Source organism: Argopecten irradians, chromosome 3, assembly GCF_041381155.1.
Source record: "Argopecten irradians isolate NY chromosome 3, Ai_NY, whole genome shotgun sequence".
Taxonomy (NCBI): domain Eukaryota; kingdom Metazoa; phylum Mollusca; class Bivalvia; order Pectinida; family Pectinidae; genus Argopecten; species Argopecten irradians.
The window spans coordinates 37,264,699-37,289,290 of NC_091136.1; the positions used below are offsets into that span (position 1 = coordinate 37,264,699).

Here is a 24,592-nt window from a genome sequence, read left to right on the forward strand (position 1 = left end):
CAATGACCACGAGTTATATATACTCATTCAGTCATTTCCTCGGTGGACATGAGTTATATAAACTCATTCAGTCCTTTCCTCGGTGGACGAGTTATATACACTCATTATGTCCATTCCTCGATGGACACGAGTTATATAAACTCATTCAGTCCTTTCCTCGGTGTACACGAGTTATATACACTCATTCAGTCCTTTCCTCGGTGGACACGAGTTATATACATGTACACTCATTCAGTCCTTTCCTCAGTGGACACGGGTTATATACACTCATTCAGTCCTTTCCTCAATGGACACGAGTTATATAAACTCATTCAGTCCTTTCCTCAATGGACACGAGTTATATACACTCATTCAGTCCTTTCCTCAATGGACACGAGTTATATACACTCGTCCAGTCCTTTCCTCAATGGATACGAGTTATATAAACTCATTCAGTCCTTTCCTCAATGGACACGAGTTATATACACTCATTCAGTCCTTTCCTCAATGAATACGAGTTATATAAACTCATTCAGTCCTTTCCTCAATGGACACGAGTTATATACACTCATTCAGTCCTTTCTTCAATGGATACGAGTTACATACATTCATTCAGTCCTTTCCTCAATGGACACGAGTTATATACACTCATTCAGTCATTTCCTCAATGGATACGAGTTATATACACTCATTCAGTCCTTTTCTACGAGTCATATACACTCATTCAGTCCTTTCTTCAATGGACACGAGTTATATACACCCATTCTGTCCTTTCCTCAATGGACACGAGTTATATACACTCATTCAGTCATTTCCTCAATGGATACGAGTTATATACACTCATTCAGTCCTTTCCTCAATGAATACGAGTTATATAAACTCATTCAGTCCTTTCCTCAATGGACACGAGTTATATACACTCATTCAGTCCTTTCTTCAATGGATACGAGTTACATACATTCATTCAGTCCTTTCCTCAATGGACACGAGTTATATACACTCATTCAGTCCTTTCCTTAATGAATACGAGTTATATACACTCATTCAGTCCTTTCCTCAATGGACACGAGTTATATAAACTTATTCAGTCCTTTCCTCAATGGACACGAGTTATATACACTCATTCAGTCCTTCCCTCAATGGACACGAGTTATATACACTCATTCAGTCCTTTCCTCAATGGACACGAGTTGAACACACTCATTCAGTCCTTTCCTCAATGGTCACGAGTTATATACACTCATTCAGTCCTTTCCTCAATGGACACGAATTATATACACTCATTCAGTCCTTTACTCAATGGACACGAGTTATATAAACTTATTCAGTCCTTTCCTCAATGGACACGAGTTATATACACTCATTCAGTCCTTTCCTTAATGGACACGAGTTATATACACTCATTCAGTCATTTCCTCAATAGGCACGAGTTATATACACTCATTCAGTCCTTTCCTCAATGGACACGAGTTATATACAATTATTCAGTCCTTTCCTCAATGAACACGAGTAATCTAAACTCATTCAGTCATTTCCTCAATGGATACGAGTTATCTAAACTCAATTCAGTCCTTTCCTCAATGGACACGAGTTATATACACTCATTCAGTCCTTTCCTCAATGGACACGAGTTATCTAAACTCATTCAGTCATTTCCTCAATGGATACGAGTTATCTAAACTCAATTCAGTCCTTTCCTCAATGGACACGAGTCATCTAAACTCATTCAGTCCTTTCCTCAATGGATACGAGTTATCTAAACTCATTCAGTCGTTTCCTCAATGGACACGAGTTATCTAAACTCATTCAGTCATATCCTCAATGGATACGAGTTATCTAAACTCATTCAGTCATTCCCTCAATGGACACGAGTTATCTTAACTCAATCAGTCCTTTCCTCAATGGAAACGACTTATCTAAACTCATTCAGTCATTCCCTCAATGGACACGAGTTATCTTAACTCAATCAGCCCTTTCCTCAATGGACACGGGTTATCTAAACTCATTCAGTCATTTCCTCAATGGATACGAGTTATCTAAACTCAATTCAGTCCTTTCCGCAATGGACACGAGTTATCTAAACTCATTCAGTCATTTCCTCAATGGATACGAGTTATCTAAACTCATTCAGTCATTCCCTCAATGGACACGAGTTATCTTAACTCAATCAGTCCTTTCCTCAATGGACACGAGTTATCTAAACTCATTCAGTCCTTTCCCCAATGGATACGAGTTATCTAAACTCATTCAGTCTTTTCCTCAATGGACACGAGTTATCTAAACTCAATCAGTCCTTTCCTCAATGGACACGAGTTATATACACTCATTCAGTCCTTTCCTCAATGGATACGAGTTATCTAAACTCATTCAGTCGTTTCCTCAAAGGACACGAGTTATCTAAACTCATTCAGTCCTTTCCTGAATGGACACGGGTTATCTAAACTCATTCAGTCATTTCCTCAATGGATACAAGTTATCTAAACTCATTCAGTCGTTTTCTCAATGGACACGAGTTATCTAAACTCATTCAGTCCTTTCCTCAATGGACACGAGTTATCTAAACTCATTCAGTCCTTTCCTCAATGGACACGAGTTATCTAAGCTCATTCAGTCCTTTCCTTAATGGACACGAGTTATATACACTCATTCAGTCATTTCCTCAATGGGCACGAGTTATATACACTCATTCAGTCCTTTCCTCAATGGACACGAGTTATATACAATTATTCAGTCCTTTCCTCAATGAACACGAGTAATCTAAACTCATTCAGTCATTTCCTCAATGGAAACGAGTTATCTAAACTCAATTCAGTCCTTTCCTTAATGGACACGAGTTATATACACTCATTCAGTCATTTCCTCAATGGGCACGAGTTATATACACTCATTCAGTCCTTTCCTCAATGGACACGAGTTATATACAATTATTCAGTCCTTTCCTCAATGAACACGAGTAATCTAAACTCATTCAGTCATTTCCTCAATGGATACGAGTTATCTAAACTCAATTCAGTCCTTTCCTTAATGGACACGAGTTATATACACTCATTCAGTCATTTCCTCAATGGGCACGAGTTATATACACTCATTCAGTCCTTTCCTCAATGGACACGAGTTATATACAATTATTCAGTCCTTTCCTCAATGAACACGAGTTATCTAAACTCATTCAGTCCTTTCCTCAATGGACACGAGTTATCTAAGCTCATTCAGTCCTTTCCTCAATGGACACGAGTTATATACACTCATTCAGCCCTTTCCTCAATGGACACGGGTTATCTAAACTCATTCAGTCATTTCCACAATGGATACGAGTTATCTAAACTCAATTCAGTCCTTTCCTCAATGGATACGAGTTATCTAAACTCATTCAGTCTTTTCCTCAATGGACACGAGTTATCTAAACTCAATCAGTCCTTTCCTCAATGGACACGAGTTATATACACTCATTCAGTCCTTTCCTCAATGGATACGAGTTATCTAAACTCATTCAGTCGTTTCCTCAAAGGACACGAGTTATCTAAACTCATTCAGTCCTTTCCTGAATGGACACGGGTTATCTAAACTCATTCAGTCATTTCCTCAATGGATACAAGTTATCTAAACTCATTCAGTCGTTTTCTCAATGGACACGAGTTATCTTAACTCAATCAGTCCTTTCCTCAATGGACACGACTTATCTAAACTCATTCAGCCCTTTCCTCAATGGACACGGGTTATCTAAACTCATTCAGTCATTTCCTCAATGGATACGAGTTATCTAAACTCAATTCAGTCCTTTCCGCAATGGACACGAGTTATCTAAACTCATTCAGTCATTTCCTCAATGGATACGAGTTATCTAAACTCATTCAGTCATTCCCTCAATGGACACGAGTTATCTTAACTCAATCAGTCCTTTCCTCAATGGACACGAGTTATCTAAACTCATTCAGTCCTTTCCCCAATGGATACGAGTTATCTTAACTCATTCAGTCTTTTCCTCAATGGACACGAGTTATCTAAACTCAATCAGTCCTTTCCTCAATGGACACGAGTTATATACACTCATTCAGTCCTTTCCTCAATGGATACGAGTTATCTAAACTCATTCAGTCGTTTCCTCAAAGGACACGAGTTATCTAAACTCATTCAGTCCTTTCCTGAATGGACACGGGTTATCTAAACTCATTCAGTCGTTTTCTCAATGGACACGAGTTATCTAAACTCATTCAGTCCTTTCCTCAATGGACACGAGTTATCTAAACTCATTCAGTCCTTTCCTCAATGGACACGAGTTATCTAAGCTCATTCAGTCCTTTCCTTAATGGACACGAGTTATATACACTCATTCAGTCATTTCCTCAATGGGCACGAGTTATATACACTCATTCAGTCCTTTCCTCAATGGACACGAGTTATATACAATTATTCAGTCCTTTCCTCAATGAACACGAGTAATCTAAACTCATTCAGTCATTTCCTCAATGGATACGAGTTATCTAAACTCAATTCAGTCCTTTCCTTAATGGACACGAGTTATATACACTCATTCAGTCATTTCCTCAATGGGCACGAGTTATATACACTCATTCAGTCCTTTCCTCAATGGACACGAGTTATATACAATTATTCAGTCCTTTCCTCAATGAACACGAGTTATCTAAACTCATTCAGTCCTTTCCTCAATGGACACGAGTTATCTAAGCTCATTCAGTCCTTTCCTCAATGGACACGAGTTATATACACTCATTCAGCCCTTTCCTCAATGGACACGGGTTATCTAAACTCATTCAGTCATTTCCTCAATGGATACGAGTTATCTAAACTCAATTCAGTCCTTTCCTCAATGGACACGAGTTATCTAAACTCATTCAGTCATTTCCTCAATGGATACGAGTTATCTAAACTCATTCAGTCGTTTTCTCAATGGACACGAGTTATCTAAACTCATTCAGTCCTTTCCTGAATGGACACGGGGTATCTAAACTCATTCAGTCATTTCCTCAATGGATACGAGTTATCTAAACTCATTCAGTCGTTTTCTCAATGGACACGAGTTATCTAAACTCATTCAGTCCTTTCCTCAATGGACACGAGTTATCTAAACTCCTTCAGTCCTTTCCTCAATGGACACGAGTTTTCTAAACTCATTCAGTCCTTTCCTCAATGGACACGAGTTATCTAAACTCATTCAGTCCTTTCCTCAATGGACACGAGTTATCTAAGCTCATTCAGTCCTTTCCTCAATGGACACGAGTTGTATAAACTCATTCAGTCCTTTCCTCAATGGATCTAAACTCATTCAGTCCTTTCCTCAATGGACACGAGTTGTATAAACTCATTCAGTCCTTTCCTCAATGGACACGAGTTATATAATTCCAAACATATAAACATCACGTAATGACAACATGCGTAATATAATATTTTATTGAAAGAAAGTGAGAAAGGTGGGGATGAGAATCGAAAGATAGCTAAATGAATTATGGTTGTAAAGAGAGAGAGGGAGAGTGTAATTTATTTATGTGTAACAGGTGTTTACTTACTAGAACAGCGATTGTAAATAAAGAATATTATGTCACTATTTCGGACACTTTCACACTGATATCGTTAGTCATATTGTTTTAAATTGTTCAACAACTGAACAAATATTATACAAATATAGCATTTTGATGAGGTCGATACATGGCTATATCGGCCAAAGAAAAAATATTGACTGAGGACGTAGTCAGAGGTTGATATTTTTTCTGTGGTCGATATAACCATGTATTGACCGAAATCAAAATGCTATAATTGTTTTATTATTTTTCTGGATTTTTTACATTTTGAAATGAGTGTGAAACTAAATGGGCATCGCATTGTAAATTCTGCTTCGTGATGACAGTTACAATTCTATGATTTTGTAACAAGTATCATTCAAAAACAACATATGAAAACAGTATCAATTGATGCACTTCAAGCTTTTATTACATTAACCCGGTGCATGCGTGTTTGTAAATTGCATTCATGTACATGTACTCATGCCATTAGACATGTAGCTCCATGCAGTCAATTAAATGTATAGTTTATTCTCCGTTGAATTAATAAAAATACACTTTTACAGATTCAGATTGACATCAAGATACATTATCTTATGCTTAGTACTCCATACAGTAGGTAGCCTAGGTGGAATTTTAAAAATAAATAACAAACGTGGCTCCAGACGCTTAATGAATGTATTTCGATTATTTCCTACTCTCCTACCGTGTTTATATTGAAACTTTAAAAGCTTAAACTGCCTAGTCATCAGCTGGAAGTCATCATCAGCTTTGTTAGAAACCGAAACAATCAACGTCGTCTGTCACATTTTGTGGTTACGCTTCAAACTCAGGTCATTAAAGCGTTTGTTTCAAAGCGCCAGGAACACGAAGCGTTTTGGTAACGTAGACGATAACGTTATCTAAAAATAACCGTGCAATATACTTTTTCTATAAGCTACTTCCGGAAAAATCGTGCAATATAGTTTTTAATTGGTGATCACGTGGCGTGTTTTTGACCAATGAGAAGTGCACAAAAAATCCAGAAAAATAATAATATATTATAAGAGATGATTTCATATATTCAATTATATCAATTACAAATATAGATTTATTTCATATTTATACCCCCTCCCAGATTTTGAGCTAATACATGTATTATTAGGAGGTCCATTATGGAACAATTCAGGTTGATATCAATGTATACTTTTAAAAGATGTTTAGTTTGTATTTATGTAGCTGATTTACAATCACTGCAAAGTCTTGTATCTTTCTCTATCTCTCTCTCTACATATACATGTATATCAAGTAATTTTGATATAGAAATACCCGGGAGCATTGTTCTCTCTTTCTCTCCCTCTCCCTTATTAACACAAGCCCTTCATCAGCCTATGCACAGTCATTTGACTGAAGCAATATATATATTATGTATTAAACGCCCAATGATATAGGGCGTTTAATACATAATATATATATATATATATATCGTTTAGCGGACTACTGCAATACATGAAAGGAAGACGCAATATTTCGCAAGTACTATATATATATAAATGATAAACTGGATCACATGTTGTATGACGTAGATACTTAACCAGTATACACTGTGAAGTTGATATTACACGTACCACGTGTCTACATTAATTTCACCTGAGATAATTTCAGTAGTACGAGCTTGTTTGGAAATTTCAAGATATTGATATCTCTGTGCCATAACTAAGTTATTATCTCTTGGTTTATATGTTAAATCAATAAAATGTCATCAATATACGTGGCTTTCTAATCTGTTCGGACGATAACGCTTAACCCGGAAATAGTTACGCCATGTCTTTTTATAGCATTTGTTTCTGGCTAATATGGTTACTGCCACTCCGCCACTCTAATATTTTCAGCATAAGGTAAGGTGGTAAACAATGTACACACACATATATATATGTCAAGGATTTGTGTCAGAATAAGAAACTTTGATAATGATTATTTGATTAACGAGTTGTGTCATGTCGAAATTCCTTTACAAGGTTTCACTGTATAAACATCCTGGAGTCCTGTTTTCAAAGAAAATATTTTGTAAGAGATCATTTTAATTATTTCATATAATCATATAATTTCAAAAGTATCACTCATGTTACATAGTATGTTGCGCACTTACCTTTCAGTATTCAGTGGTAATGATTGCTTATTACTCGGGTCTATATATATATATGCGCTGAGCTATAAATATACACAATGGAATTTTCTGATATCTAATAATACTTGCCAGCTTTTGTTTTCATCAACCTAGTGCAACTATTGATATATATATATTGTATATATCTTACTAGAAACTAGCAAATTTACTATTTTATATGCATTGCATATGCAAACGCACTCACACGTATAACTTTTAACCATATTTGTAAATATTACATTATGGCTTTCCAATGCTGTTGGACTTCTGAGATACTGATACAGACTGTGTCTGTTGGAAAGAAGAATTATTGATACTGATTTTCTGAATATAATATCATTTTAATTGCATTTCTTTGATATAGACTTACGTTTTGCAATAACATCCTCACAAAAAAGTGACTTGCAACATGAACTGAAATTTGTGAAACGATTCCTGTCATAATATCCACGCCTCAGCCACTATAGTACCGATAACATATTTATATAAGCCTACGCTTTGTCATTATTTCAAATAGTACAATAAGTTCAGCCATGTGTGTGTTATGTGAAAAAAAAACGTATGCTCATTCGAATAGGCCTACCATTTATCGGATGATATCAGATTTGCCATCGTATTTTTCTATAAGTAACAGAAATTAAACTAATAAAATCCGGAATTTAGAGTCCTTTTTTGTCCCTTTTCGTTCTAAATTTAGAACAAGCGGCGTATCCTGTTCCGGTTTATCGAACGCACGCGGCAAAAGGGTACATGTGTTAGTAAGTACGAGTAAAACACTAGTCTTTATTTACATTTAATTTTTAACTACATTGCCCGTTTTCCGTTATTCAACTAAGTTATTATTTCCTTCGATGTCAACCCCTTCCCACTTACTAAGTTCCTAGCCCTACTGACTGGGAACTTAGTGGACCTAGTACAAACTTCCGTGCCAATATTGTACCTCAAAACAACATAATCATCTCCCAATAAACTACTTATTTACAACATAAACATGTATACAAGTATATTTAATCCTACTTACGAAAATGAAAATATTTGATTGCTCGTGGAATAGTTTGTGGAACAGTACTTTCAAAATTGTTTACTTTCATTTTCAACTAGATATGGCGATCTCACAATGTCCTGATGCTCCTAACATTTGTTCTTTATTTATTTTTGCGCTTCGTGCATTTTGATTTTTTTTTCAATTTTCGCAGTCAACCAATCATCCCTTTTTTACTCAGACACAAAATATTGCCATTGTTTCATGTTTTATTTTATTTGTAAATATTTAGGATGTACACCTCTGATCATGAGGCTTCAGTCCCGTTGAAGTCTCGTTTCGACATATATGTAGATCAAAGAAGTTAAGAGATTTTCAAATAAAATTCATCAATATATGTAGCAAGTTGTCAGTAGATTTTTTGTATGGAGATTTTAAGAAATGACCATTTGGTGGCCATTTTGAAAATGTTTTTTTTTCCCCTTTGAGTACAGCCTAGGTTTTAATTTGACATTTATTTTAATTAAAATATTTTTTCTTAGTCATCACTGCGCCAGCTTTTCAGCTGTATCGAACTAATCTTTGCTGCAAATCTTTACTTGATTCATGGAAATCAAAATATTAAGCATAAATTGTGAAATGATACCCTTTTGTCATTTTATTTTTTATATTTTATTGTAAATTTAGCACTGTTATTTTTCACTCTAAAATATTGAAAAATAACAAAAATTTACTCAGTTAATGGGGCAAAATGTAAGCACACCGATCCGCTATTTTTTGACCTGATTTAGAAAAAACTACGTTTTCCCTATCGATATGCAAAATATTTACAAAAGTTCAATACCACAACTTTTTCCAATAAAAAGTTTAAATCTGGCAAAAATGCCTACAATGATGGATTTTGCAGCTCATAATTAAGGGGTAGTAGGGGTAGGTCAGGACATGTTATTTTTAGAAAAAAATATGAGTCTTATGAATCATAACTGCTAAATTGTTAAAGAAAACCTCTAAACAATGAATTCTGCACACCGACATATGTTTTTATTCCATTTTCTTATGAGTATGAACTCCAATTTCCAAAAATCTATGTAAAAAAATTAATACATGAAAATTTAGACTTTTAGAGGTCTACTGTTTTTGACGTCCTATTAACTGCCAGGTCCCGATAATTTAAGGAAAAAATCATCGACCCCAACGATCAATACCTGGATACATACGCAAAGTAATGGACTTTTTTTGTAGAGATGCAATTAAGAAAATAGCATAACATAATTATTGTGATCTGAATTGATATATAATGATAATAATATTTAATATTGAAAAATTAAATGATAAAGTCTACATTTTTGGTTTAAATAACTTAAAATAAATAAGTTGTAGACTTTTTCATAGAGAAAGAATTGAAAAAGACATTTGTTGACTCATACCGGCATATATGGTTGACATTGTGAATAGATCTCTTCCCACTTTCAACACATAACATGCGTAAACAAGAATCATTATGCACATACTTGTTTCTGTATATCACACAAGAAATATATATAAAAATATCGCTTAACAAAGGTAGCGCACTCTAATCATGCTTTTCCTGGAATCCGCGGTCCGTACTGTCTTCTATATTCCCCAAACAGGTAAGCTCTCGGTAATTTTGAAAGGGATTTTGTTGGAATTTACATTAATATAATATGATTACGTTTAGTATGATCAACATAAGATTATAGTAACAACTCCTTGCTGGTTCCGGGAATTAAGTCACGTCCGGTAGTAAACGATGGTATAACTTAAACTGAAATTAGTGGAGTGGCCCTGGGATTCCCTTACGTCACTATAAGGGGATTTTTAAATTAACATTCGCCTAAAACAACTGACTGAATTTTGAAAGCATGGAATCTTTTACAGAATAATAGTCCTACCATGAGGATAAGTCTGTATATGTAAAATAGATATAAAATATAGGTTTTTCGCTAGCATTAATGCTTCCTGAATGACGTCTTTATTCATGATAGCAGGATTAAGCATAAAGGACAAGAAGACAAAGTCGGTATTCGGTTGGTGTTGGATGAAAATGTTCGTTTTAAACGTATCATCATTTTATCAACAATTAACAAGTGTACGCGGGGGCTAAAAGTTAAGGTAAATACTACTTTGTAGAACAGAAGATAATTCCTGTATTTTGATTTGTTACTTGTTTAACAAAATATCATTAATAAATTGAAAGTTACAATTACCGAGATATTTCAATTATATCTATAATATACAATACGGATTGCATGCAAATTATATTTTGATACGTGTCTTAGATAATTACTTCCTGGTTCAAAGTTGAAGAGGATTCGCTATTATAAGAGGGACTCGTTTTCAGATAAAGGCCGGCGACGATTTTCGAAATAACAAAACATGTAATAAAATGATGATTTTGAACACATCTTTCGTTATATTTAAAAACACAGCCCCAAAGGAGCCTGATGTGATATATAGACGATTTGTAAATGTCAGTAGTGAAAGTCGGAACACCCTGATCATGTCTAATGTCCTACTGTAACGACTGATATCTTCAACCAAGTTTGTAATGACCATACATTTTTGTTTTGTTTTTCATTGCAAAGTACAATTTATAAGTCTGTTAGTGTTACTGTGTGTGTATGTGTGTTTTAATGAAAATGAATTAAATGACATTACAAGGGAGGAGATGATATTTTCATCAAATTCAAATTTTATTGACATCACCATTATTTATTGTTAAAGCATACATTAGATTAACATCAGAATCGGCATGTTACCTACTGCTTGATCCAAATCGGCCAACAATGTCTCCACATTGCATGGCGTGGAGTCATAAGTGCAGAGAAAAATGTAAAATATAATTCACTTGCTCTGTTTTATTTTAGAAAACTACTGAAAAATGGTGTTTTTTTTTATCAAATATCTAAATTGGGAAATTGATTTTCATGTACGATTACAATAAAAGTAGTACTTTGATTGCATAATTGTATTTTCTATCAAACTCTTTAACTGGTTTGTCTTTTGTAGGAGAGAATGCTAGTGGGAAATAACTCTCTTTACAAGTACAAGGTAAGTGTGTCGTGAAAAAATGTAACGAAAAAAAATCATGAAAAGATTAAGGATTTTTGTTGTAGATCTGATAAGATTTATTTAAATAACAAGTATTATGTCTATGTTGAAACTGTCGTTATCCGTTTTTAAAATGATGCTTTGATATTATTAATTACATGACTGGTTAATATTTGTTAGGTTGTTGAATGGAATATCTAACATATCATAAATATAATGTCGCTTTGCTTTCTACCAAAATCGATCTGCACTTCTTACAAAAAATCAAGCATATCATTATTTATCTCATAACTGGCCTGTCCAGAAACGTCACATCCGAGCTGAATTTCTACTGTTTTATATAGAGGCGAAATTAAAAGTTTCTTTACTTCTTAAAAAGTTATATGTCTTATACTCTGACTATGTAATGTGAAATTGATCAAACCGTGAAATTTCGTATTACATAGCCACACATGTAAGATCCTCTATTTTCAATTATCGTAGTGGTTATTCGTGTCTACAAAAACTCAAAAATGTTCTTTATCGTTTCAGGCGTGCTTTATTTCAAAGGATGGGTATCCATGGGAAAAGAGGGAAATGTTTGTTTTCCAACATCAGCATCCGTTAAAGGTCTAGGATGTACTGAAGTCCGTTTATTAGGATTTAGAAGACCTTATAAAAGGAAGCCATCCGTTAAAATAAAGACCCACATTTTCGTAGAGTGGTGACTTTGTTGTCTCCACTCGAAAAGGACGGTTTCTATCCCGACGACATCGCTAGATTTTCATGGATTGAGCTTGGAATCCCATTATAGTACCGCAAAGCCTATTGTTTTACTGTGTGATTATTGATCAAAAATAAGATTTTTCGTAACCTGTGTAACGAATTTTACGAAACATTTTGTTAAATTTGAATATAAGATATTGGATGAGTGAAGAACTGTACATGATGGTATAGGTTTAGAGCTGCCAACTGTAGACAACCTATTGTTGTGATTGGTATATATGATAACGTATTGTTGTGATTGGTATATATATAGTGTGTCTTAAGTGATTGATGCTTTGGTAGAGTGAGAGATCGACGATTGGTGTAGTTCGTGGAATGATAAAGTGATTGGTCAGTTTTTGACAAAAGTGTACATTTGGACGATTTTTCTCTAGTCTAATTATCATTTGCACGTACACATTGCTACGATACTTATTTATTTGTTATTAATTGTTATAAACTTTGGTGCCAGTAACTTTTGATTTTGTTCCCAAAATATATGTGCATATACAGTAATTACTATGAGTGATGCAACAAGTTCTATCAACGTACTGGGCCCGTCACTGACATTGTCCAGCTCCGATCGTTTGACTGCAAACCTAGAGAACCTGAGTTTGTCCAGTTCCCTTGGCACCCCCGACGATACTCCTAAATTTGTTCAACTTGACCCCTCCTGTTACTGTATCCACTGTAAACAGGTCCTACGTGACGCTTTTCAGTTAGCGTGTGGTCATCACGTCTGCAGACAATGCCTTGACCCACTGTTTGGCAACCAGGAATTAAAACTTTGCACTTTTGATGACTGTGGCTTTCAGATTAGTAAGACCCAGGTGAGGTTTCCCCTTGTGATTCAGTATAAGTTAATTTGAGTATAAGTTTGATATTATGGAGAGATCACACGAAATCTTTATCTGTACTTTAAATAAACCGCTAATGAGAGTAAAATCACAAGAGTTTTGTGTTATATATATTCATAACATAAACTTATATTCAAGCTAATCCTTATAATTTTATCTTTTTACCTGTAATTCCACTTTCTCTTAGAAATTATTACGCTTTCATATCGACCAATTAAATTCGACGTTATAAACGGCGACGTCATTTTTACCTTGTTTCATGCAAGATTAATTTATTATTATTGCCAGAAAAAAACTGTGAGAAAAACATTATAAGTGGTTCCTTATTTTTCTGTCTAAGAGCTATGTGTTGTACTGGTATATATATTGAATCACACGTTCGTATGTTTGGTACTGTATGTCATACTTAGCCAGGAACAAACCAGTTCTGACCTGGTGTCGACAATGTAGGAAAGAGAGGGTATAGGTGATCCATCAAGGTTATTTGGGACTTGGAGCTTAAATTGTTACTTCGGGAATGACAAATCGGTCTCGTTGCGAAATGATTTTTTAATACGAAAAATAGCATTACGTATGTAAAATGTGAAATATGGGTTCAAATTGATGCAACCTTACCTCAAATATTTTTTTAACTATTTTGTTTTAGGTTTTCCCAGATAATTTTAAGCGGCGTGAGGTTTCGAAACAGAAGGTATACTGCAAGTTTAGAACCCGAGGCTGTGAAGCGATTCTGGCATGGAAAGACCTACCGGTAAACAACAAGTCTTAATACTGCGGTTTCGAGATCCCAAAAGAACGTAGGTCAACACTTCAACGTTGATTAGTCGAACCTTCCGGTGATTGTGACGTCAGTTTTTTACCTGATTTTTGTGACGTCATAATCACCGGATGGTGGGACTAATCGACGGTAAATAGTACTCTACCCACGTCGTTTTGGGATCTCAAAACCCTCGCATTGCATGTAAATTTAATTTGTTTCAGAATTGAACAAATCATGGATTCCTGGATTTTGTGTTTTTAGCCCACCATCATCAGATGGTAGGCTATTCAAATTGCTTTTAGTCCGTGATCCGTCGTCCGTCCGTCCGTCCGTTAACATTTCTTGTTATCGCTATTTCTCTGAAAGTACTGAAGGGATCAAATTTAACATGTAGGTTCCCCTAGGGCCCTAGTTGTGCATATTGCATTTTGGGACTGATCGGTCAACAAGATGGCAGCCAGGTAGCCATCTTGGATTTTGATAGTTGAAGATTGTTACCACTGTTTCTCAGAAAGTACTGAAGGGATCGTTCTCAAATTTCATATGTAGATTCCCCTAGGACCCTAGTTGCGCACATTGAATTTTGGGACTGACTTGTCAACAAGATGGCCGATCGGCCGCCATGTTGAATTTTGGTAATTGAAGTTTGTTACCACTATTTTCTCAGAAAGTACTGAAGGAATTTTTCTCATTTTTTTTTCAAATTTTACATGTAGGTTCGCCTAGGGCTCTATAGCCTAGTTGTGCATATTACATTTTGGGACCGATCAGTCAACAAATGGCCGCTATCTTTTGATAGTTGAAGTTTGTTTCCGCTATTTCTCAGAAAGTACTGAAGGAATCTTTCTCAATTTCATATGTAGTTCCTCTTGGGCCCTAGATGTGCATGTTGCATTTTGGAACTGATTGGTCAACAAGATGGCAGATAGGCCGTCATCTTGGATTTTGATAGACAAAGTTTGAAAAGCAAAGAAAAGACCCATCTTTCAATTGTCAGACATATATTAATCTCTGGCGGGCGCTACGATCCTTCTGGGATCTCTTGTTATATCATGGCTCATCCTTTTGCAGTACGAATGTGGATATTCTACAAATTATGTAAATGTCCTGACTACTTTATCCAAGCAAATAAGATGGCTTAGATATAAAATTATTTACTTGTATGGCCAAGAAAATTGACAATATATATATCATATTGACTGGTTAATGATTCACACCTCTGAGGTTTCAGTCTCGTTTCGACCTAGATCAAAAATATTTTGAGATTTTCAAATAACATTTATCAATATCAGTAGCAAGGTGTCGTTTGAAAAGTTTGTCTAAAATTAGACTTCCATTCTTTCTTTTTCAGCGCTTTGAGTTTTTTACCATTTTTCCCTTCAATTGTTTTTATTTAAGTCATCACTGCGATAGCATTTTTAATTGTATCCAGCTACATCCCTACTGGGTTCGTTGTAATTGAAATATTAAGCATGAATATGGGAAATGATATACTTTGACATAAGTACACTTTATTTTTACCTTTTAAGGTAATTTGATCACTTTAAGTTTTTTTTTACTCTGAAATATTGAAAAATAGATATTTAAATGTGACAAAAACGTAAGGAAACGAACCCCTATTTTTATTCTTGATTTAGAAAGAGAAAGTTTTTCTCTATTGATATACGAAATTTCAAATGTACCAGAGTTTTTACTGTAAATGGTTAAATCTAGCAAAACCTAAGGGGTAGGGTAGCGTATGATGCTATTCTGAGAAACAATAAGGGTGTATTTAACATAACTGCTATGTTTATTATGAAGACCACTTTAAAATAAATTATGCAAATAACCACACATATCAAACGTATCATATCAAATACATATCAAACAATTCATTAGGAAATTATGGCTTTAATTTGTCGTGTACTGTATATGGTAAAAACGGCAAAATTCCCTTAAATTCCAGTATTTTGTCAACCAGTCAGAGTGGAAAAGTATTTGTAGCTCAAAAACGAACACACGGACATATGTTTATTCTCCGATTTTCATCAATAGTATAAACTCATATTTCCAAAAAATTAAATGAGAAAAAGAAAGCTCAATATATGAAAATTTTGACTTCGCAGAGATGTACATTATAATATGTTTTTGTAAAACTTCATTTTTTTTTCTAGAACCACATACAGAATTGCGAGTTTGCAGTACTCCCCTGTATAAGGGCGTCTGAAGGATGTTCTGCAGTACTGTCACGGGATGAGTACGAGTCTCACATTACGCAGCAATGTGACTATCTACCAGTTACGTGTAATAACTGTCAACTGATCACTCTGAAAGGGAGGTTCCAAGTAAGTTCTGGCGTTCGACACTTAGTATACACTATTAGAATAAAGTACATGTCTAGGAGAAATGGCAAAATATACGTTAAATATCTCGTATGGAATAAGTATACATGCAATTTATTTGGTAACGTCATTAATTTCGAACAGACTGAATGATAGGAAAATTCCGAAATTTCAGAGATTTGACACTTTTAACCCTCTCTTAGTGGATGCGTCCAGGTTTATTTTAAATTCTACGGAAAATAATTAAACTTTTAAAACTAATTAAGTGATATGCCATTAACTAGATCGAGTTTAAAGAAGTCAAAGAACTTTTGTATGAATAAAACGTGTTGAACATATCGGTGCTTATTAGGCTTTGAGATCCACCCAAAAATATCCCAGCCTTTCAAACTTGCACACAAAAGTGTTTCTGTATGATACATATAGATAACCTTCAGATGTTATGACGAATAATTAAGTAAGTGTGGGTATTTTCTTCCCGAATGGTTTAATGTGAGAGATAACTATATATAGAATTGCTTCCTCCACAAGTACTAGTTCCCTGTGGTAATTCTTCCCTATCTAAGATAAGATGTTATGACTTGATTAGTCACGTGAGTGTAAGATGCACATGACATTTAAACTTTTTTTTATAGAATTGTATAGCTAGTAGGCGTATATTCATCAAGAGTAAATGGCTAGTCGATGTAGTTACAAAAGACAACCGGAAACCAGACATGTTACGATATGGCAACAATTTTTTCGGGACTGTAAAATCCCCGGGGTTTTAAATTATTTTTTTTTGTAATTACAGACTCACATCGAGAAGGAATGTCCGAAAGTTATGATCAGTTGCCCATTTTCGTGCGGAACAGCCAATTTTCTTCGAGAACAGGTAAGGCTATTTATTAATTACTGTAGTTGTATTTTCAAATATGTTTGTGACTTTTGAATATGACTATATATGTAGCAAATCCTTGATGACCGTGGGTTCAAATTGATCGTGCGTCACCTTTCAAAAACTTTGGATAGGTCGCTGGTTTTATTTCAGATACTCCGTCTTTCCTCAATCAAGCATTAATATCTGACACATCCTTTGACTGTTAATAAGGCATATAAATGGTGTTTTTACAGCTTGATGCACATACAGAAAATTGCCCGAAAAAGCCGGCACTTTGTTCTTTCTCCAGTATTGGTTGCGAGTTTAAGGTAAGTAAAATAAACTATAGAAAATAAGAATCAAGATGTTAGCATTATATATGGTACACCAGAAATGTTTGAGAGTGTAAGGGGAAATTATGTCTGAAGATTATGTAAAAATGATCAGGTAGACTGGAAAAATTAGCGGAATTATATATTTTAAGATAGACTTACTAATATTGATATACCATTCGTTAATTTCTATATTTTACTGAATATTGATTCAGAGAATTTAATACTTTTAATTTTACTGTTTGTTTCTATGCAGTATACTAAATGTACAACACCACCGCGGATTTTCACAACAAGTTGATTTATCAAGATGTCTTTCCCAGAATTATCCAATGTTAAGTACTACAGGAGATTTAATTAATGTGGAAATCTATATTATAAAAGTCTGTTAGAAGTGTATCAAAGGTAAACACTGGCAAGAGGTTTCCCGGTCTACAGTGAATGTTCAGATAGTACATGTCGTATGAGTTGGAAGACAACAGCGCTAGTTATCTAATTATAACCTCACGGTTCTCTGCCTTCGGCTCACATAAGAGTCAGTCTGAGGTGTTAAATTACTGGGAAGAATTGTAAGTCGTAAACGACGTCAACACCGCATGTATAACGGCGCTAATATAGAAATATAGTGCAAGTAGAAACAGCGCACCAAGGAAAAATGGAAAATTCAAATAGGAAGTCACTATATAGGAGTGTCTTTGAAAATCTAAAGATGAATTGAACAGAAAGGGCAAAACAAATTTAAAAAATGGTCTGAAGAACTTTTAAACCACATTTATCGACATTCAAGTGTACCGACATGCAATATGTATGGAAGTATGATTCATCGCTGAATCACTGACACTTTGAACCACCTCTATTCTTCCAATGACTATACATCAGTTTGTATAAAGAGGAATACTTTTATGTAAGGTCACATAACCACTTTAATACAGTGAAAAGAATGTCTTCCATGTGTCAATATCAGTAGAAGAGTTTCCATCAGCGATAAAATGATATCAAACTCGGTAAAGTTCCGGAAACCGACGCTATGTTAGAAGTTTTGGAAAATGAAGGATGTATTTTAATGTTATATAAAGCTATTTCATCTGGTTTTGAAAACAGCAGCGTGTCTATAAATGAATCAAATGTGTCATAAAACTTTTTATGATAAGAAACTACTGATGCAATGCCCCCATCGGTTACACAAACAGCACTCTCTCCTTGCCTTAATATACGATGTCTCACTGGTCCAGAAAACAACACTGACAAAGCCAAACGATGTGCTAACAGAATGAATCCACGTCAACGGTGGTCTAAAGCAGCGTATTAAAGTTAGGGTTTTAATCAGATTGTCAAGATGGCGGAGTCTTTGGCGGATGTACGGATAAAGAAACAAATTTTGCTTCTATACTGATCTGCTTTCAATCTTTATGAAAATGGCTCAACCAAAATAACGTATTTATCGTTATATGTGATTGGCCAAGTCTAAAATTACGACTGTTCTAGACTTGTGACTTGTTCATGATCTTGTTTCCACGGATGAGGTTCATGTATCAGTGTTAGTTCATCCGCTTTAGTGGATGAGTAGGTTCATAAATATATTTATTTCATACCTACGGGTTTAGTACTTCTTCAATTCGTACAATACACTCAATATCGTCTGAGACTGTAGTATATGGCTACCCATGTAAAACATCCTCGTGGCGTCACGGCATTAACAAGGAAAAGGGAAGTAAGCAGTGATCATTGCGCAATTTTCATGAACAGATACCTTATCTCCAAACGCGATTTTCTTTTAACTTATTACTGTATAATTGTCAAAATGCCGAAATATCTAATGATACCGTCGAAGTATGACAATAAAATATATGTTCATGTGGATATGAAAAATAGGTATATGAAATATAATTCACAATAAGGATAGAGATATTCTACCCGAGATTCACAAAATATACTTGCATCAAAGGCATGGCGAGGATTTTACAACAGTTTGTGATCCCGAGGGTAGAATATCCCCATCCTTCATATCCACATATACAGGTCTTATAGTACTAGTTACAGTATGTGAGGTTCCTGTATTCATTTTTGTAGGGACCGCCTGAGGCTGTGCGACACCATGAGAAGACTGATTCAGAATCACATCTGCTGCTCCTGTCCAAGTTCACATACGTCATGGAGCGGCGAAATGCAGAAATCACAGCAGAGCTATCTGTAATTAATTCAGTCTATAGCAAGACATGTAAACAAAAGTCTTACAAACCCTTAAACATAAAATGATAATCTACAATAAGGTTACAAAATCCATATTAGCTGAAAATAACAGCCTAAATCAAACTTTTTACAGTGAAATGTGAAAGCACACGCCTCACAACGTCAACACGATTGTTAAACATGATATATGTTTAGAAAATAATTTACTTGTCATTAAGACGGATATGAGACTTCATAATCTGCATTTAAAATATATGACAATATGCGCTTTGGGCCAAAATAGGTGAATTATTTACAATAGATAGCGGTAACGCGACAATAAGAACAATGTGATTAATGTGTTTATATATTTTAAGAGAGAATTGTAAACAATTGAACATGTCTTTTGCATCGTAGCCATTAACACATACCATACCGTTTAGCCGTTTATTTTCGTCATGGGTGAAAATTTTCATGATTTAGACATAAACTAGAAAATTTTAGCGAATATAAGATAAAGCTTTGAGGGTTAATATAAATCAACCAGTTATTAATATTTCATGGATCAAAATTCTTGTATATCCGTTAAATTCTAAAACCTTGAACTACATACATGTAGTTGTGAATTAAGCAGAATATAATAAATGATATGAATAACATAATATTTATAAAGACGACAGTTACTTATTACTCATGATGTTTCTTAGGATCTCAAGAAAGAAAAGGACAAATGGCAACAGCATGCGATGAAGCTAGAAGGAGAGTGTAGCGCCTTGAAAAAGGAAAACTCTGCTTCTAAAAAATCAATAAAAGAACTGAAGGTAAAGAATAAGATGTCTTTAAGATTCATATAATCAAAGATTATTTCGGATCAAGACTGGCATCTCGCAAGTGTCTGTGGGATTGTCAAGATAAATCTGATCACATTCTATTTTGTTCAGCATCCATATGTAAGGTACTAGTTTTGTGTTGATTAAACAGAAGGTAACTAGATTTTATCTGTCCGTAAGGTATGTTTGTTTCTTGAGTGTAACTTGAGAAAAGTCAATGCATTGTCATCATCATCATTATCATCATCAAACTTTATTTCTTCCAGGTGGAGATAAAATATAAATCGACATAAAAAAAGAAAACAAAGGGAACGGTTCATTGGGTGAAAATGCCAAATATCAGAGGTCACTGATGCCTAAATGATTTTTTTTTTAAACTCTAGAAGAATTGATGCTTTCTGATAAGCAAAATATAAAACAGTTGTAATCCTATGTAACTGGTTTACTGCCGAATGGATGGTGATGAAGCTGTTTTCCTTTTTAGCTTATGATAGCATCCCACGGAGAACGCGTCACTATACTAGACCGGAAGTTAGAGGATAAGGCATCGAAGGCTACAGCCGACACACTTGTCCGGGAAGTGAACGCTATCAAGGAAACAAGCCAAGCTATAAGTGCAAGGATGACCAATCTGGAGAGGGCTGGACCAGTAGTGGGCGAAACATTTGGACCGGGTAATAATAAAATGCATTTTATGGAGTAAATAAAAGTTCTTTTGGCAGATGAAATTGTCCCTAGTTAACTCTAATGTGATCTGAAACATCAGTACCTATGTGAACGAACAACATACTGTAGTAGTCATGTAGACTCCCATTGTGCCCTAGTTATGCATATTGTATTTTTGGAGTCATCGGATACAAGATGACTGACCGGCAGGATTTTGACAATGATTTTCTGTTTCCGCCATTTCTCAGGATTTTATGCGTAGCTTTTCTTGGTCCCTAGTTGTTAAACTGAGGGGAGATAATCTAGTGAAGAAATCTAATGAGAAAGTCTTAACAGCAACTTAGGGTCTGGGGGCCAGTCTAGCCGACAGCCATCTCTCTTGACTTTAGACAGTTGACAGCTCATTTCTATTATTTCTCACAAAATGCGTGACGGATTCTTCCTACTGTGTGTATAGGTTATTCATGGTCCTTAAATGTATATACATTCATAATACATTCATTTTGAGTTTTTACAAAATTCTTTCGAATTCACGTCTTCATATTATCAAAGATTTTAATGGGAAAGTAAAGAAAAGAACAACAGAGAAAAAATCCATCTTCCACTTCACTATTTGAATCGTTACCAAGCTTTACAAAAATATGCTGGGCAAGTTTGAGTTTTGGATTATCAGATCAAAGTCAACGTAAGTTTATTTCTATACTACATTGCATCAGGTATATTAAAGCACAAATTTTGCTCTTATATTATTTGGTAAGTCACAACATTTTGTAATGTTGTTAGGACCGGCAGGAGACACGATGCGTTGTGTGCTTATATACAATGGTAGTGTATGAGGCTACACAGTCATCAGATCTACTACAAATATCATGTCACTGTTACTAAAAGTAAATAGCTTTGGCAAATTTTCGTTTCCGGACAATGATTTGAGAACATATTGGTAGAAATTTAAACAATGATAGCTTAAAAAGTAACACTACCCTGGATTGAATTTAGGGTCAATGGTCACTGTTACTAAAATGTTTAAGGTCACGGCAATAGCTTACGGGAACGGCAGGGAACATACATTGCTCAAGCAATACTCGGAATGCTTCTTGTTAATATAATGTATTTATAGCAATTCTTAATTATTTTGCAGGTCAATTGAACAGTAAATTAAGACATCTGGATAAGCAAACGTCACTTCATGATGTCAGACTGGCTGAACTTGATCTTCGATTTCAAATTCTGGAAACAGCAAACTACAATGGTGTTCTGATGTGGAAGATCCGCGACTACACTCGCAGACGACAAGAAGCTGTTAATGGGAGAACTTTGTCACTGTTTAGTCAGCCATTTTACACTGGTCGTCATGGATACAAGATGTGCGGCCGGGTGTACCTGAATGGGGACGGGATGGGGAAAGAAACGCATCTTTCCTTTTTCTTCGTCCTCATGAAGGGTGACTATGATGCACTCCTTCCATGGCCATTTAAACAACGAGTATCGCTGATTCTGAAAGACCAGGAAAATAGGACGCAAGACCTCTGTGACACCTTCACGCCCAATGCATCTAGTAACAGCTTCAAGAGGCCAGAAACGGAAATGAACGTAGCTTCAGGTGTGCCAAAGTTCATAGCCCACAATCGTTTAGAGATGCCAACGTATGTGCAGGATGATACCATCTATCTTATGATCAAGGTGGACACGTCCAACCTCCCGAATCACCCAAACCCATAACATTTCTTTCACCATCCTCGGTATTCCATGGGATACCATCACCGTGGAAATAACGACAGTGATACTAACCCCTAGAATATCGAGAGAGTCTTCTCTCTAGGTAGTGCAGATGGAGTCGCTTTAGCGCAAGGCATGTATGATTTTAATGGTCAGTTTCGACCTTTTGATTTTAAAATGGTTCAAGCGACCATTCTACATGTCACACCCTTCATTGACTTTCCCAACTGTACTATCCATAACCAGACCGTCTCGTATTTTAAACATGTAGATATGGTTGATAAATTTCAATACGGTTAATGCTACATTATATACTAATGTAAATATTTGGAAAACTGTATGAAATTTAGTTATTAATGTACATGTGTATACTATTGTAAAAGTTAAATACACTAATACATTATATGATAAAATATAAAAAAAATTGAGACACGTGAAAACAAATTATAGTGCCATTACCCATATCTTGCTCAGATGTTGATTATATAGGCTGCACATTTGTCTCAGTTTGGTGATATTTATTTCCACTAAAAGTACTTGCTTTCATAGTTTTGTAACAATTCATATTTGTTCATTATATTTGTTTCAAATATTAAAAGTATTTTTTTCATTTTTCATTTCTAGTTTAAGCAAGTGTCGACAAAATGTACAAGATTCCAGTGGTCCACATTAGTATACACTAATGTAGATTGTATAAGATCCCAGTGGGTCCACAATAGTATACAGTATTGAAGAAGTATATTATAACTAGTATGGATACTATCGAAATTTCATTAAAAATGCATAGGATAATTTCATTATATGCAAAATACTTCTAACATAACATCAATTTGTTATATATACTATATTAATAGTATTATCCGGACTTCATTCAGTTTGTGATCCCGCCGTCTGTGTATATTATTATTCTTTCATACCTACGGGTGTAATACTGGCTGGTCTATGACAATACACTCATGTCGCCTGAGGCTGTATTGCATGGCTACCCATGGATTAATGCCTCGTGACGTCACGGCGTCAACAAAATTTCTATTTCCTGTGTAAAATTTTAACATGTTTTTCACTCTTGACTGGTTTTACTATAAAAGATGCAAACACCGGAATTTTTGTTGAAAATATCACGTAATGAAAAATTGACTTTCAGTCGTGGATTTCTTCGAATTAATTTCAAAATGGCAGGATATTAAAGTTGTAAAATTGCAATAAAAAGTCGACGTATGGAAGATAAATACGCTTTCATAGGTGGATATGAAGGGCAGTGATATTCTACCCTCGGGATCACAAAATGTTGCAAAACCCTCGGCAAGCCTCGGTTTTTACTACATTTTATGACCCTCGGGTAGAATATCCCTATCCTTCATATCCACATATGAAAGAGTCTTATATTACCGTATATTACATAGATACATATAAGCAGTACTAAATAAATCAGTCTCAAGACCACACAGACAGAACAGCATATTTTAAATGTCAAAACATCTGAACATCTAAGAATAAAAAACAACAGAAAATAAAGAATGGAAACATGTATGTAGGGTCTGACTCTTATTTATGTACATATGTATATTGAGTAAGGTGTTTAAGAATGAAAGAGTAAGAATGAAACTTGAAAACGTGATTAGGTTTTAAGTATAGAAGTATAT

General features: G+C 35.0%; 1 protein-coding gene across 4 annotated transcripts; it reads left to right on the top strand.

Annotated features, from left to right (window-relative positions):
• The first annotated feature begins 7,270 nt into the window (after positions 1 to 7,270).
• On the top strand, positions 7,271 to 24,477 carry LOC138318455 (TNF receptor-associated factor 3-like). Of its 4 annotated transcripts, none has more exons than XM_069260809.1 (11): positions 7,271 to 7,372; positions 11,654 to 11,695; positions 12,227 to 13,269; positions 13,943 to 14,047; positions 16,210 to 16,380; positions 17,171 to 17,251; positions 17,491 to 17,565; positions 19,639 to 19,758; positions 20,445 to 20,558; positions 21,052 to 21,241; positions 22,372 to 24,477. In XM_069260809.1, the coding sequence occupies exons 3-11, from the start codon at positions 12,961 to 12,963 to the stop codon at positions 22,950 to 22,952; spliced, it is 1,746 nt and encodes a 581-aa protein (XP_069116910.1). In that variant the 5' UTR covers positions 7,271 to 7,372; positions 11,654 to 11,695; positions 12,227 to 12,960; the 3' UTR covers positions 22,953 to 24,477. The 4 variants fall into 4 exon arrangements, with proteins under 4 accessions (XP_069116910.1, XP_069116914.1, XP_069116913.1 ...); XM_069260813.1 differs by lacking the exon at positions 7,271 to 7,372 and adding an exon at positions 8,382 to 8,399; XM_069260812.1 differs by lacking the exon at positions 7,271 to 7,372 and adding an exon at positions 10,233 to 10,254.
• Positions 24,478 to 24,592: the final 115 nt, after the last annotated feature.

What these genes read in the sequence shown, in the direction of transcription:
- LOC138318455 (XM_069260809.1), top strand. Translation starts at nt 12,961, where the DNA reads ATGAGTGATGCAACAAGTTCTATCAACGTACTGGGCCCGTCACTGACA. An exon ending in CCAATTTTCTTCGAGAACAG is followed by an intron (nt 17,252 to 17,490) that starts GTAAGGCTATTT and finishes GTGTTTTTACAG; the next exon opens with CTTGATGCACATACAGAAAA. An exon ending in AAATCACAGCAGAGCTATCT is followed by an intron (nt 19,759 to 20,444) that starts GTAATTAATTCA and finishes GATGTTTCTTAG; the next exon opens with GATCTCAAGAAAGAAAAGGA.